The sequence below is a fragment of the Megalobrama amblycephala genome, linkage group LG9, assembly GCF_018812025.1.
Source record: "Megalobrama amblycephala isolate DHTTF-2021 linkage group LG9, ASM1881202v1, whole genome shotgun sequence".
NCBI lineage: Eukaryota > Metazoa > Chordata > Actinopteri > Cypriniformes > Xenocyprididae > Megalobrama > Megalobrama amblycephala.
The window spans coordinates 9,834,091-9,850,034 of NC_063052.1; the positions used below are offsets into that span (position 1 = coordinate 9,834,091).

The following is a 15,944-nucleotide window of genomic DNA, read 5'->3' on the forward strand; positions in this document are numbered from 1 at the left end:
GGCGCAGATAAACACTGGCGAAAAGTGCCTACTCACTGCAATCCACTTAATCCAGTCAGCTGTGCAAAGGGCCTCATATCAACAGGTGAGTGGGCTGATAGCATCCAGCGAGACATCTTAAGCCTAAACGATTCCGTGGATGACGGGAAATGGCTGTGCTTCCATCTGCCCTCGAGGGAGGGGTTGAAATGCTATGCGTGTGACAAGGAGATGTAACCAGGGAGGAGAAACTTGCTGCTAACGTCTCAGCTGCAGAGATTTGAAACTGCTGAAACAGGCTGACTTTGTTCTAAGATTTCCTCCTTTTCTGTAGAAGGCTGTTTCTGAGAAGGCAGTTCACTTCCATTCCTGGAAAAATCCCGCCAGCCTTACATCAGTCATTGTCTTGCCTCTCGGCTTCAGCTCCCACATTCTCTGTAAAATGTACTCGTCCTTTAAAAGAGAGGGGAATTTTTACAGGCCTTTTGTGACCAGCTATTTATCACAGCTATCAGAGAATGCACAGACACTGATGGTCTATAAAAATGTGGAGTGCTGGGCATCATTATCACAACAGCCAGAATGCGTCAGCCTGTAATTCAGAAGATGCTACCGTTTCCCCCATAATCAAATTGTATGTTAAAATGATCAGGTGTGTGAGCACACAAGCACTTGATATAAAACCAGCAGCAATTGTCCTAAGATAACAATAATGAGGTATTTGAGATGATGAAAAATATCTTGAAATAACCTGAATCAAATAACTCGGAGTGTGTTCTTAAAGAAATAAACCCTTCCCTCACCTTCCTCCGAGTCGTGTGCATTATAAGAAGTAGATTAAGCTGTTTTGCACCACAGCCGAGACATTACTCTAGACATCATCAGATTATTTTATAATACTCTGACTGTTTTTACTTTGACTCTTTGTTTTAATCAACAGAAAGGGAAGTATTCGCTGAAAATACATTTGTTGTGTTCTCAGTCAGTAGGAATTAATTTATTTCAATGTATTGGTTGGTTGAAGAATTGCCAAATTAAGACTCTGCCTTTAACACACAGGTTGACCAGTGTTTGTTTTGAGCACTATCTTTAAGTAGAGGGAATTGGGCCACAGCTGTACTGCAGACAATCTGCTAAGTACAATACTAATAACGCCATATTATTTTGAAATTAGATTAACATCAGCCAAGTTAAAGTGAACAAGCTAAAGTTCTGCTAAATGTTCCATTGTCCCTCCCAGACTAAAATTATTAAGTAACAATAAAATACGATGTACAAGTAATGCATTAATGATTATTTAATGGATTCACAACGTACGCTACCGTTCAAAAGTTTGGGGAGATTTTTTAATGTTTTCTAAGATTGTGTTCACCAAAGCTGCATTTATTTAATCAAAAATACAGTAAAAACATTAATAATAAGAGATATTATAACAACTGTTTTCTGTTTTAAAATGTAATTTATTCCTGTGATGGCAAAGCTGAATTTTCAGCAGCCATTACTCCAGTCTTTAATGTCACATGATCCTTCATAAGTCATTCTATAATGCTGATTTGGGGGCTCAAACATTTTTTTTATCATTATCAGTTTCATTTGAAATAATAGAAATCTTATACCAGTATACACTCTACACTTTTTATACCATTATACTTATCTCTACTGTCACTTTTGATTAATTTAATGCATCTTCGCTTTACAAATTAGTTTATTAAAAAAAAAAAAAATACTGCCCCAAAACTGTTGATGAAATGAATCAATATGATATTACATGCATTATATTATATATTATAGGGCCTGTTTACACCTGGTCACTTCATGCGTTTTCTCTGATCAGACAGCTATCCGATCATGAAAACACCAGGTGTACATGACTTCCGGAATGCTTTCGAGACGGATTTAAATCCAGTCACTTAAACCACTTCAGGAGGTGGTTTGAGACTCGTTCCAAACGGAACTGGACAAGTGTAAATGCATAGGGTTGTTGAAGCCACATAAGTAAATTTTACTCCTCCCAAAATGGTAAAAAAAAAAAATGCATGAGAGCGTGGTATAGGCTACCAGTTCCCGGTGACAGTGCTACTGCAACATGCATCGCAGATAAATTACTGAGTAACAAGCAAGCTGACATGCAAACTGCCGCAAATGAAACTGAAATTTAGCGTTGCGTTCTGAAGTCCAATACACAGTCATCTTCATTAAAAGTAATGAGACTGTTGCTGCTCTCTCTCTCCTATTGCGGTCTTTGATTTTGAAATTAGCTGATAAGTAAAATGCAGTGCATATCTGTTGCTTTCGTTTGCATATAGTGCGGGAATTCCTTTTGCACTATACTAATATACTCTATACTCTTGGGTCTGTATCTACAATCATGATCCATTTTCACCCATAGGACATTGCAGATCCCTTCTTTGCCTACTGCAAGCAGCATGCAGACCGCTTTGACCGGAAATGGAAAAGGAAGAACTACCTGGCCCTGCAGTCTTACTGCAAAGTGTCTTTGCAGGAAAGAGAGAAGCAACTCACACCCGAAGCTCAGGTCAGATTTACTCGGTGGACACGTTCTTCCATACATCATGAGACAGTCTGGTGAATGATCAATGAATGTCCATGATTTTCTGATCTCTAGGCTCGAATAACCACAAGGCTCCAGCAGTACAGAGCAAAAGCAGAGCTGTCTCGAAACACTCGACCGCAGGCGTGGGTGCCCCGAGAGAAGCTTCCCCGACCGCTCACCTCTAGCGCATCAGCCATCCGTAAGCTGATGCGTAAAGCCGAGCTCATGGGTATCAGCACAGACATCTTCCCCGTGGACACATCTGATACCAGCGCAAGTGTAGACGGACGGCGTAAACATAAGCAGCCTGCCCTCACAGCAGACTTTGTTAACTACTACCTAGGTAGGTGGTTTCAGCTAATTCAAATGATTAAAGGATATATTATGCAAAATTCACTTTTATAAGGTGTTTGAACACAGATTTGTGTCCGCAGTGTGTGTAAACAACCAGCCTATAATGGTAAAAATCCACCCACACCTTTTCTTATAATCCCCATAAATCATAAACAGTCCAAACAAGCGGTTCCAGCCCTGCCCATGACTAGCGACGGAATCTGCCCTATTGTCTTAGCTCCTCCTCTGAGTGAGCTGTACACAGTCCGCCATGTTTATCTCCTCGCCAGAGCATTTAACAGCAGCATTCAAGCAAGAAATGTATTCTTATTAAAGCTACTGATATGTCTTTAAAACACATGCAAATAATAAAATGCAAGACGAAGAACTGCAATGTCACTGCAATGTCATGTGAGCGTGACTGCGATAGAGATGATAATCAACACCAATCATATGTTTTGTTAGTTTTTGGCTGAGTATTTGAGGCATGAACTGTATAGACTTCACCCTCTTCTGGAAAGGGGTGTGGAAAGCAGCAGCTCATTTGCATTTAAAGATACATGAACGAAAACAGCATGTTTTTCCTTCCACTCAAAAATGGGGATTTACAACATGGTATAATAAATGATCCGTGGGGTATTTTGAGCTGAAACTTCACAGACACATTCTGAGGACACCAGAGACTTATATTACATCTTGTAAAAAGTGGTATAATAGGTCCCCTTTAAGTTGAAATAACTCATCAGGCCTATGATCTATTTTTTGAAAATCACCATTTCTCAATATGCTTTTTTTTCCTCTTTAATGGATAGAACAAGCGTTGTTGCATTTGTAGCATGTAACTTACTGCCCCTAATACACTTGAATCTGACTGCAGAACCGCAGGCGGTATCAGACAGTGAGCGCAAGACATGCATCCCGCTCCGTAGCCTTGCAGCTAGGCACTTGCCCTCCAAATGAGTGATGTTAAGAGCAGATGTGTGGAGTAACCTTGGGCACACACTCCATTAGGTTCCAGCAGGAGGCCTATCCTCTATCAACACACTTTCTCTCCCTCTTTTTCTTCCAACGTTCCTCTTTTTTTTGTCCTTTCTCCCTCAATCTTCCTTTGATATACTTTTTCCTGTACTCTGATGGCAATCTCAGTATCGATTTGTTTGTGTCTGTTGGTATTCAGAGCGGAACATGAGGATGATTCAGATCCAGGACAACATCGTGGAGCAGAAGAACCTCAAAGACAAGCTGGAGAGTGAGCAGGAGAAGCTTCACATGGAGTACGATAAGGTCTGTCTACTGTTGACACTCCAGGCTCTCGCTGGCATCTGTTTTGTACATTAGCGCTTGTCTGTAGCACATTTGTTTTGGCTATTGGTGCTTAAGAAGAAGCATGCACACCAGGAAATAATGACATGCTGCTGGAATATTATCCCAGGAGCATAGCTCCTGAACAACTACTAAATAATGCCAATTATGCTTCAGTCTTTCAATTTACTATGCAACTGTGAAATCTCCTTTTAAGCCATTTAGTGCCAGCCCAGCTGCAGAGAGATATAAAAAAAGAAGACCCTGCAAAGGTCCTGTATAACACAAGGTTATGTTTGTTAACGGAAAATTTGATGACACAAACTGGTAGTGAATAACACTTTTGTTAACTAAAATAAAAATAAAAAGTTGGCAAAAGACTGATTACTCTAAAACTACAAATGGAAACACAATAAAATTAAGAGAAAATGACTTAATTTTTGCATATTTAATCAATGTTTCAAGTCTGATTTAGGCTACCAATGTGTTTTGTCATTGACAGTGTTAATTTAGTATTATATACTATTATAGTATTTATTAATAATTTGAATTATTAAAATTTACATGAAAAAACTAGGTAATTTTTAATTTTGTGCCTTTGTCATATTATTAGTTCTTGTTTTACTTAAAACATTTATATTTAGCTTTAATGTATTTATTTCACATTTGTTTTTTCAAATTATGTACATATAGTTTTTCAGCATTATTTTATTTAACAAGAGCCATTTTTAATAGTTTTCGTTAATAACACTGGTTGGTAAGCTATAAATAAAACAATGAGACAATTAGACAGTGCAAAACATCCAACTACTCTTTTCAAAAACAATTAAAATAAAACTGAAGACCCCCCCAAAAAAAGAAAGAAAGAGAGAACGAAAGAAAGAAAAAAAAAAAAGAAATTGTCAAAACTCCTGGTATGGTATAACAGCAGCTAACGTTCTGTGCTGCTTTATTTATTTGCCTCCTGCCCTCAATCCTCCTAAACATGATCTCTTGAAGCAGATTTGGGTAAGATGGTGTTTTCTCATCTGGCCCAATGAGGAGTAGAATGAAAGCAAGAAGTTGGAGTTAATGTGGCGTCCAGTCTTTCTATGCTACATGTATTAAGCGGTATTAATGGAGTGTGTGTTGTTAATTATGGCACTCAACATGCATTAGCACGATGCCGGCCTTGGAGAGAGATCCTGAGGAAATCAACATCTGTGAAAAGCTGACTGCTTATTCACAAAAGTTATGTCTAAGGCAGTGGTCTGAGTCATCTGGAAATTATGTCTAATAATCCTGAATTATATAGTATGTTACATAGTTTTTTGCATTTAGTTTGATGGTTTGATATATTTAACATTATATTTTTGCAAACTGCTGTATGTTTGCGTCACTAACAAGATATATTGCTAATGTGTTAGCGTAAGGTGTTTATCACTGTATCTAGGTGATGACTTCAAGAGTCGTTGTACTAACAGGTATGAGTAATTTTTATATAACAGTCACGGTATATTTCAAAACAATATTATTTGTGCTGTATATTCAGTCAAAACCCTGTGGTTTTTGCATAATCCAGTTTGTATACTTTTTATTTTTTTAACTTGAAACTGGATGCATTTCTTTATTCTGCATCCAGTGAGCAGTAGAAATGGATGCTCATTCTGCATCCATTTCTTTATCCGAACGGTTCTAAGAATAATAAGGAACAGTTTCAGTTATATTTCAACTTGAGCTTGATTTGGAACGGTATGATTATGAGTATAATTTTGTTATTAATTGTTTTTTGTTTTGTTTTGTTTTGTTTTATTTAAAAAAAAAAAAAGAATGTTATGTAACTATGTGGGGTGTAACGGTACACAGAAGTCATGGTTCGGTATGTAACTTGGTTTTGGGGTCACGGTTCGGTACGATTACGGTACAATAGGAAAAATGGTCACACTTTAGTTTAGGACCCAATTCTCACTATTAACTAACTATTAACTATGACTTTTGCCTCAATAAACTCCTAATTTCTGCTTATCAATAGTTAGTAAGGTATTAAGTTTAGGTTTTGGGTATGATTATGAGATGTAGAATATGGTCATGCAGAATAAGGCATTAAATCTGCTTTATAAGTACTAATAAACAGCCAATATCCTTGTAATATGCATGCTAATAAGCAACTAGTTAATAGTGAAAATTGTACCTTAAACTAAAGTGTTACCGGACAAAGGAACAAATCCACAATGCTAGGTTTCTTTTCATTTATTTTGAACAGACTGTAGTGCAAATCACATTTTGTTCCACCTAGCGGCATTTAGCGCAGAAAGACGTATTCGACGTGGATCTAGTGGACTTTTTCCAAGTCATTCACATATGTGCTGTTCTTTTGCTTTTTTCTTCTTGTGGCAGTTGGCAAACAGCGTTGTATTACTGCGCGCGCCCCCTTCTGGATTGGAGTGTGTGGATCGCCCGTGACTGACTCTATTCGTCATCTGACTGCATGCACCGAACCATGACATCTATACCGTACGGTTCGGGACCAATACATGTACCATTACACCCCTAGTAACTATATAAATAGTTGTATTATTATGTTTTGGACCCCGCTAAGCCGTCTCTATTAATCTGGAGTGTGTGTTGGAGAGGAGACGGTTTTAAATGTTAGCTCAAGCTCCCCACGTGGAGCCTCATCTTCACAGACAGCGGAGATAAGGGCGGCTCTCTTAAGTTTCGTTTCACATACCCATAATAACTTCACCTCTCCACTGTTTCCTCTCATCATCGTCTTTATCAAATGCCTGCCCGACGCTTATCTACTGTCTGGAGCTGAGAGTGGCCTCTACACAGTGAAATGCCACAGCGGTGTGTGCGTTTGCGAGAAAGAGAGAGACGTAGATGCAGGAAGTGTAATGGAATATTTCATGGTGTGCTGGGCTCTGAATCTGTTAAAAGCAGAAAATGTTATTTTTTTGCATGAGGGTGTGTTTTGATGTATAATGTTTCTTGCTTGCCTGAAATCAGCCTGTTTTTTTGTAACAAACTATAAGTGTGTTTGCGTATGTGCGTGTGTGTTTGCGTATTAGCCATTCACAGGTTTGTGTACGCCTTTGGATTTGTACTCATTAGTCCATGCGTGTGTGTGCTAACAGACATACCTGCCCAACTTGTCCTTGTCTTATCTTATCTCCCGCCTTGCCGCGGTTTTATCTGCCACAGCTGTGCGAGTCTCTGGAGGACCTGCAGAATGTCAACGGCCAGCTGAGGACCGAGGGCCAAGCCATATGGAGCATGATGGGGGGGATCCTTGGACAGGTACGGTTTACCTTCAACCGCCTCATTCTTTCTCTCCCCTGTCCATCTTCATTCCGTGTCTCTCCGCCCCATCCCATCCTTGATCCAGCTGTACACCTCATCTATCACAGCTCCAGTGAGCTTACAGCCCGCCCTGTTACAAACTGCTTGCTTCAAATGCTCTGACCAGGCTGGGATGCTTAAAAGGGCCCATATTTTACACTTTCATAGCATTTTTTTTCCCTGAATCCCAATTGTAATGATATTCAAGGTTTCTTACAACAATCAAAGACCGCTTTCCACCCTCTCAATGATCTTTAGATTAAAAGGGGCTTTCGCAGATTTACCCAGATTTTGCCATGTTTGCACCATAGGAACTAGAAATAATTTTAGTTCTAGGAACTCCTTTTGGGGGAACTAAAGGGGCTTTCGCACCAGGTAGTTCTAGGAAATTATTTGTAGGAACTAGCCACCAGGGTGGTTCCCAAAGAACGAATAGTTCCCCTAGGGCCATTTTTCTGGTTGCATTCGCACCGCCATCAGGAACTATGAAGTGACGTAAGCTTTGCTTATTGTTGTGACTTTTATTTTGCATTGCATTGGATTTTCTCCTTAACTTGAGAGGTCCATCTGTCATTGTTTTCTGTGTTCGTAGAGTTAGTTTGTGGAGTAAGTATATAGGCTATAAACTGTGTGTGTACACAGCTTTTTTAAAAATGGCAGGTGTGTTCGGCGGCAGGCGAGTGCGTTCGGCGAATCAACGGCGAATCAACATACATTTACGTCACTGGTAGTTCCTATAGTGCTGGTTTAGACCCTACTCTGAAGTAGGGGGAAATTTAGTTCCCCCAAAAAGGAGTTTCTAGAACTAAAATCGTTCCTAGTTCCCGCGGAAAACAAGGAAAAATCTGTGTACTTCCACCAATAGTTCTAGGAACTATGAAAAGGTTCCTCCAGTTCGAAAGCCCCTTAAATTAGCTCCTTTACATTGTTACCAAAAAATATATATATAAATGTATATATATATATATATATATATATATATATATATATATATATATATATATATATATATATATATATCCAAGAATAATGAAAAAAAATGAAGTATATTTCCACAAAAATATTAAGCAACATCATTGATTATAATAAGAAATTCTTTTTGTGCAGCAAATCATCATATTAGAATGATTTCTGAAGGATCATGTGACACTGAAGACTGAAAAATTCAGCTTTGCCATCACAGGAATAAATAATATTTAGATTAACACAAATAATATTTTAATTTTCAGTTTTAATAATATTTCACAATAGTACTGTTTTTCTGTATTTTTAATCAAATAAATGCGGTTTTGGCTAGCTTCTTTCTTTCTTTTTTTTTTTTTTTTTTTCCCACTCAAACCATTGAGTATCATCAAAAGACTAACAGATATAAGGATTTTATTTTGTTACCTTTATCATCAGAATTCATAAAGCTATGTTTACTTGTTGAAACCTCTCAAAAAAAAAATATATTTTTTTTTATCTTTGTTACATTGCAAAATGGATCTTACTGGACATTTCTTTCCTGTATCATAATAATAGCTGCCCTGAAACGACTTTTGTAATAAATGGCTAATGTTTTCACTTGAGCTATTGGCATAGTGCACACTGTCGTTTGTGGTTGTGACATCAAAAGCATAACTTTTTTTTGTGGCTTAGTTTCCATAAACGGGCATTAATGGCTATAAATTTGAACATTATATGTCTGCATGGTAAATCACACTCGTTTTTGAAAGCTATATTGTGCATTACAGCTTATAAACCTTCAGTTAATAAACTGTGAAGTAAATTGAGTCAACATTTCTTTGGCTAATGGACATCTTTTACAGTTTTGGCCTACGGTGCAGACGCTTTGTGTGCTCAGACGCATCACGTGGATCTAGCAGTTGGAGCGTATTGTTCTCAGAATTCGTCTTTGACTTCACAGTGGAAAGAGTGTAAAGAGAGCAGAAATCTTCTCCCTAGATTTTTTGCACCTGGGTAATGAGCTGTGATTGAAAGAAATCTAGATTGTAGGCAGCACCCTACTGGGTAGACAGCGTTGAGGTAATTCTCTTCGCTGTAATGGGCCTCCTGTTTGCGAAATTCTTTCATTTGCGCTAACTGATTGACCTGTCATTGGCCATGCACTCAGCCCTGACTCTGTAGCTAAAAGCCGCCAACCTCTCCCCTGCTCACTATGGCAACCACATCACCAAGGTGCGTCGCCATGGGTGACGGTCACTTAATGAGTGCGAAAATGTGAAGGTCTGAAATGTTCTGTAGATCTCTCTTTTTGTCTAAATAACAGTCTGTACTTAGAATGCCATTTAGCAGGATATGCCCTGAAACAAAAATGTCATTGGCAACAGCAACCGTGAAAGGAATTGGTGAAAAGGTTTTGAAATATTTGTAAAGTTTGTCTGAAAAGTTCAGCCTCTTTGTTGGAGCTAAACGTTGCTCAGTTTCATGCAGTGCATATGTGGAGAATTACTGTAGACTAGGCCACACACAGAGTGAAAGGTTCTCACTAAGGAGCAGGGCTGGGCAATATGGCCAAAAAATGATCACAATAAATGTCAAATATTTATTTCTTACAATTTTAAAAGCAGATTTTTGCTCCTAAGTGAAACCAGACCAGTTTTAAACTACTCTTTATTGTCAGAACATTACAAACACTTCAGGTTTTTGAATTCTTTACACTTTTCCAGTTTTTCCATTTTTCCTTTACAAAATAAACATCTTAATAGAAACATTAACTTTCTGCATGTTCTAACGGGTAATACTGTTTCAAATCAGTTTTGTGTTGCCTGACTTTGATGATGCGTATCTTCAGCACAGTTTGCAGTGCAGGCTGCAATATTAATAATACATTTGACAGTAGCTTGAGTTGGCAGTAGTTGTAGCTTGAGTTAGAATGCAGATATGAATTTATGTTCTTTAACAAAAACAGTATCATTTGTAAAAACTGTAACAACCCAATTTTTAAATGGTAAAATGTAAATATTCGGACTGTTTGAGTTTTATTTAAATTAACATTGGTCTTCCATATAGCATACAGATCATTAGATCATGATAACCACAAGTAAAACCACGCATATAGCAGCTCACTACATGGTAAAATGTAAATATATGGTTTCTATGGTATTTTGTATACAGTAGCCTAAATACATTTAGGATAAATGCACAAATACTATTGCTTAATCACCAAAAAAAAAAAAAAAAAAATGTAATTATATTCCATTACTCCTTTAATACATTTAATACATGTCTACATTAAAAAAATAATAAAATTAGATATGAATATCCCACATTTCTGTCACAATGCCATGATGCAGTTAGTGTTGCTATAGTAAACCCCTGGTAAATAATGGTGATTTGTAGATTGAAAAGCCTTCTGACTGTATCGTTGCACACCGTGTTTCTCCTGTTTGTCAGCGCTGTTTCATCTGGCTACTAAGGAGGTATCGCCAGTCCTCTGTGTTTTGTCACATTTTTAATCACTATGATACAGCCAGGAAGAGTGATTTTGATGAGATGCTTCCCTAGAATGTATATGAGAGTCCACATTTCCCCGTGATAACCTAAAACCACAACAATCAGAACTGCAGCTTGCTTTATCTCACTTCTGATACAGCGACAAAACATTTAAAAGGCGCCCATTTGCATGCAGCCATGCGCACTTGTTTAAAACTTAATTTGCATTGAATAACCGGTTACCCGGCTTAGAGAGTGTGTAAGATGGTTAATTAAAAGGATCTCTTAAAATGTCCTCTCGGCAGATAAATGCTGCAATAATGGAGCGAGGAGGTAGAAGGAGGCGAGGAGAGCCGAGCGGTCTTGGAAAAGAGTGAGCCAGTGAATCTGCAATGATGGTCATAAATCACATAATTAGAAAACGCACGCCGCTTAAGTAGCGACATCAGTCAAGGCGCCCCGCTCCTTTGTGTCATCTATCTACTACATTTTCGTTCCCTATCAGTCATTGGTGTCTGCACATAACCCTCAAGTTATTGATGTTCTCAAGAGAGGGTCTCATCTCTCGTTCCACCTTGGGTGAGGGAGAACTCTCGCCGGCGCACTTAGGAAGGGGGCATGAATGTGTCTTTGGTAGCTTGTCACCTTTGCAAACTTTGTTGCATTAGCAATATGATCTTCAAAATTTCACATTGAGTCTGAAATATTGTTTCATTTCATTTGGACAACTTTTTTTTTTTTCTAAAATTGACAAAAATTCTGCTTTGGACATGGAAAAAAAGGGACTTTTTTCACATACTGTGATGTGTTTCATGGTTATTAACATTGTAACAATTTTTTGTTTTCATTTTTAAAATTTCATTTTTAAAAAAAAATATAATGTACATTTATAACACTATACTTTGTGTTATATTACCTTAAATTACAGAAAACTAGTTAACACTGATTTCTACTACAATAGCTCAGTGAGTTTCTGCAAATCTTTCTGCAAAAAGCAAACATTATACTTGTTGTAGCTTCACCACCATAGAAATTTACCCAACTATGATGACTACGCTTTGGAGAACCCCAGAAATGTGAAACGATTCATTGGTGTGTAGAATTATTTGCAAGGATTTTATACTTTAGTTAACGCACGCTTCAACAATATCAAATCAAACAATGATCACAAATCAAACTGATCTGTTCTTGACATGTGAACAAACTGTTATTTGCAAACATGGATGTTCTTATTTAAAGGTGCTCTAAGCGATGTCACACGTTTTTAGGCCAAAACATTTTTTGTCACATACAGCAAACATCTCCTCACTATCCGCTAGCTGCCTGACATCAACACACTAAAAAAAAACGCGGTCTCTGTAGTCGCCACAAGCTCCAAAAACAGCAATAAAAACAAACTGGTGCAGCCTGGACCACAAAACATAATAAACATGCTCCAGCCAATAACCGACAAGAATGATTTTAAATGCGCGTTCATGACTGTTTCAGGAAGCACGGAGGGGAGGGGAGGAGGAGGAGGAGGGAGGGTCTAGCTAGCTTCTGTTTTGTTTGACAAGACTTTGAATGTCAACAGGAAGTTACTCCACCCAGGATCACTTAGAGCACCTTTAAAGCCAATTAAACTCTGAAGATGTTGGCACAAAAAACAAGCACATCAACAACAAAAATCTGTGCATCTTTATGAATGAATAATCTGAAATATTGAAGTGAAATTTGTTATTCTGATGTCCAATATTCCATTCAGATATCTGAACTTATTCAGAAAATGACAAAAAATCAGCAGTGGACATGAAAAAGTTTGGTGTGAATTATTTGCAAAATTTTAAACTTCGTGTCCTTCAGTTATATCTTAATGCATGCTTCAACAATGGTAATGAATCGCACAAAAATCCAATTCACAAATCAGGCTGAATGGTTCATACACATCACACTGATCTAGTTCGTGATATGATGTGAAGATTAAGCTGTTACTTACTATATGTGCTTATCTAACAACACAACAACAAAAAGCACTACTTTTCTTCTGAACAATAAGTATGAGAATTTGTTGTGAATGTTTAATCAGGACATCAAATATTTTCATTCAGATATCTGAACTTTTTCAGAGAATGATGAAAATTCAGCTGTGGACTCAAATGTAAATTCTTTAACAATTTACAGACAAGGAAAACATTACTTATTCATTTATTCCACCACATTATGTTGTTCTCTAACTGCTGTTTATCTTTAGTCATGTTTAGAAAGTGCTTGTTTTTGTTAAATGAATTATTTTATGTGGACACCATGTGTTAAAACGTCAGTGTGGACTCCCCAAGCAGATCCACCCATTTGGAAATTTTGTGAGTTATATGACCCCTCTCAGAGTACCATTGGGATTCTCCACAATCTCTGCAAGACAGCAAAGTCTGTCTGGATCCCTCAGCAGATGGCCAACCGCCTGTTCAGGCTGTTCAGTGGGGCTTTTTTCTTTCTTTCTTTTTTTGTTTTGTTTTGTTTTGTTCTTAGTCAAACACCTTTCTTCTCCAAATAATATTCCCACTGAAATTATGTGGATAGGAGGGACTGGCCACAGTAATCCAGAGTTTGCAGGTTGTGAAACCAGGCATCTCCTCGCTCAGCTCTCCGGTCTGTTATAATCCCAGTGGTGCGGTGGAGATGGACTGTCACCATGGGCACAAACTGAGCACGCTCAGATTAGAAAGACTCTAGAGAGAAGCTGGTCTGTGTTGCTGTGCGACCAGTTCCTACTAGATAATTTTTCTAATTAACCTGTCCTGGACAGAAAAGATGCAGCACAGATGAATAGACGGAAAATAGAAAAAACTATTTTCTTACTTTCCTAGCCACTGTCTTCTTCAAACCCCATCCACACCTCTTCCCTGCATTTCTAGAAGTAACTTTCAAGAGACACTAATTTACATTATAAGTTTTGTCTTATTCAAATCTATACATGAAGTGCTTTTTTTCCTTTGCAGAATGAAAGACATGTGTCTTCATGTGTCTGTAAGATGTAGCTAATGCTTTCGTTCATTTCCCATTAAAAATAAGTACAAATTGATATCTTCACTGAAAATTGAAATAGTTTTCTTTGTACTGACAAGAATGTCAAATGACCCTGTTTGGTCAAAAAAAAAAAAAAATCTATTCTTAATTTTAAAAGAGTGTGTTTCCTTGCATTTGCACTATTAGAGGAGTAGCAGTGCTTTGTGTGATACATCATAGCCATGATGGAAGCTATTAGGAAGGTTACATATAGAGGAAACAAGGGAAAAACAGACATAAATGGAGTTATTTCTTTGCAAAGAACAGCATCAAACAGAAATGCAAAAAATCCTCAAGCCAGCTTCCATTATCACAAACCCATCATTTGTTGAATGAATTGCATTTGTTGAGGCAGTGTTTCTTTGTTTGTTCTATCAAACAAAAATAGAAGCACTTTAGTTTATTAGAGCCTACGTACCAAAGTAAAGTCTTGCTCTTATTTCATTTAAAATGTACATAATAGTGGTGCTTGATAAGGACATGAATGATACCTCAAGTTGTTAATTGAGGAGACAGGTTTGCTGGTACTTTTATAATGGATCGACTTGAGTTTTTGCATGGAAGACATTAAAACAGGCTGATATATCCAATAGAGCTGCATTGAAGGACCCCAGCCATATCTAGTTACCATAATATCATATTGGAGCTGGGCTCTTTTGACTGGGGCTAGTAAGCAACCACCCAGAAACTTCATGGCAGCATGATAAAAGTCATATTGAACAACTGTATAGCACTGCCCTGGCAAACATTCATCACATTTTCTTTAGAAAATGACTTTAAAAGTAACTTTCTCAGGTTATGATGGTATAGTTTGTTCTTGAATAATTTGATGTGTCTTTAAAATGTGGTTTGAATTTTGTTGCTCTGCTTTATTTGCAGAAATTGAACTCTCCTGCAGTTCTGAAAGCTCCCAAAGAGAGAAAGCCAAGCAAGAAAGAGGGAGGATCACCAGGGAAGTCGTCAAACCTCCCAGCTATGCTCTACAGGTCAGCTTGCAGCCAATACAGGGTGCCAGCAGGTTCTCGGTATCATTGGGCACACCTGGGCAGTGTTATTGTGATATAAGTTTTAAATGTTGACCTAGAGTTCATAAATTATTATGCACTGACAGAGAGAAAAAGTGTGTAAAGATATCTTGGCTTAAAAATCTATGCTTTAATATGGTTCTGTGCTTTAAATAAGAAACCGTTTCATGTTCTGTGCAGCTGTGGGATCTGTAAGAAAAACCAAGACCAGCATCTTTTACTGCTATGTGACACCTGTAAGCTGCATTACCATCTGGGCTGCCTGGACCCACCTCTCACACGCATGCCGAAGAAGACCAAAAACAGCTACTGGTGAGAACAGTGCTGGGAGAGGGAATTGAAATGTGATTTAGGGTGTGTTCACACTTGGCAATTTTGGTTTGATTAAAATGAACTCTGGTGCGATTGCTCTGTTAGTGCGGTTCATTTGAATAAGTGTGAACACTGCCATCCGAACCCTGGTGCGCACAGAGACCTCTGAAAAGATGGGTCTCGGTCCACTTTGACACATATGAATGCAACACGGACCAAAGACATGTAAACGAACCAAAAACAGGACATGATGTCACAAGATGTGACCCTTAAAAGGACAATATGATCAAGCATACCGTTTGTTTCTCGTCATAGTTGCAATGTTGCCCATCACAGTTCGTTACAGCCATGAGAACCACGTCTCCTCGCAGCAGATCTTCTTTTGTGTGTCTAATGGAGGGATTCCTGCCGCTGTTTTGACTCCTTTACACATTTTATTAGCTCTTCACGAGTTCTCAGCTTCATCATATATCACAATATGTACGCACATACAGGGAGCGCATTTAGCCCAGCACAGCTGTTCGACAAGTTCTGTCACAAAATATGCATCATGAAAGCCGTTAATTCTATTTTTTTGTGCTTAAAATGACAGTGTGAACCAGGACTAAATGTATGATTTTCTTTTTTAGTCTGGAACAAAA

The 15,944-nt window shown here is 38.0% G+C and overlaps 1 protein-coding gene across 3 annotated transcripts in view; it reads left to right on the plus strand.

The window, feature by feature from the left end:
• Positions 1–15,944, plus strand: part of phf14 (PHD finger protein 14) — a 110,627-nt gene that overhangs the window by 33,063 nt on the left and 61,620 nt on the right. For all 3 annotated transcript variants that reach the window (XM_048201522.1, XM_048201523.1, XM_048201524.1), the window contains exons 8-13: positions 2,369–2,515; positions 2,606–2,876; positions 4,044–4,150; positions 7,352–7,447; positions 14,846–14,952; positions 15,172–15,303. In XM_048201522.1, the coding sequence (XP_048057479.1) occupies positions 2,369–2,515; positions 2,606–2,876; positions 4,044–4,150; positions 7,352–7,447; positions 14,846–14,952; positions 15,172–15,303 (860 nt within the window). The remainder of the gene's footprint in view (positions 1–2,368; positions 2,516–2,605; positions 2,877–4,043; positions 4,151–7,351; positions 7,448–14,845; positions 14,953–15,171; positions 15,304–15,944) is intronic.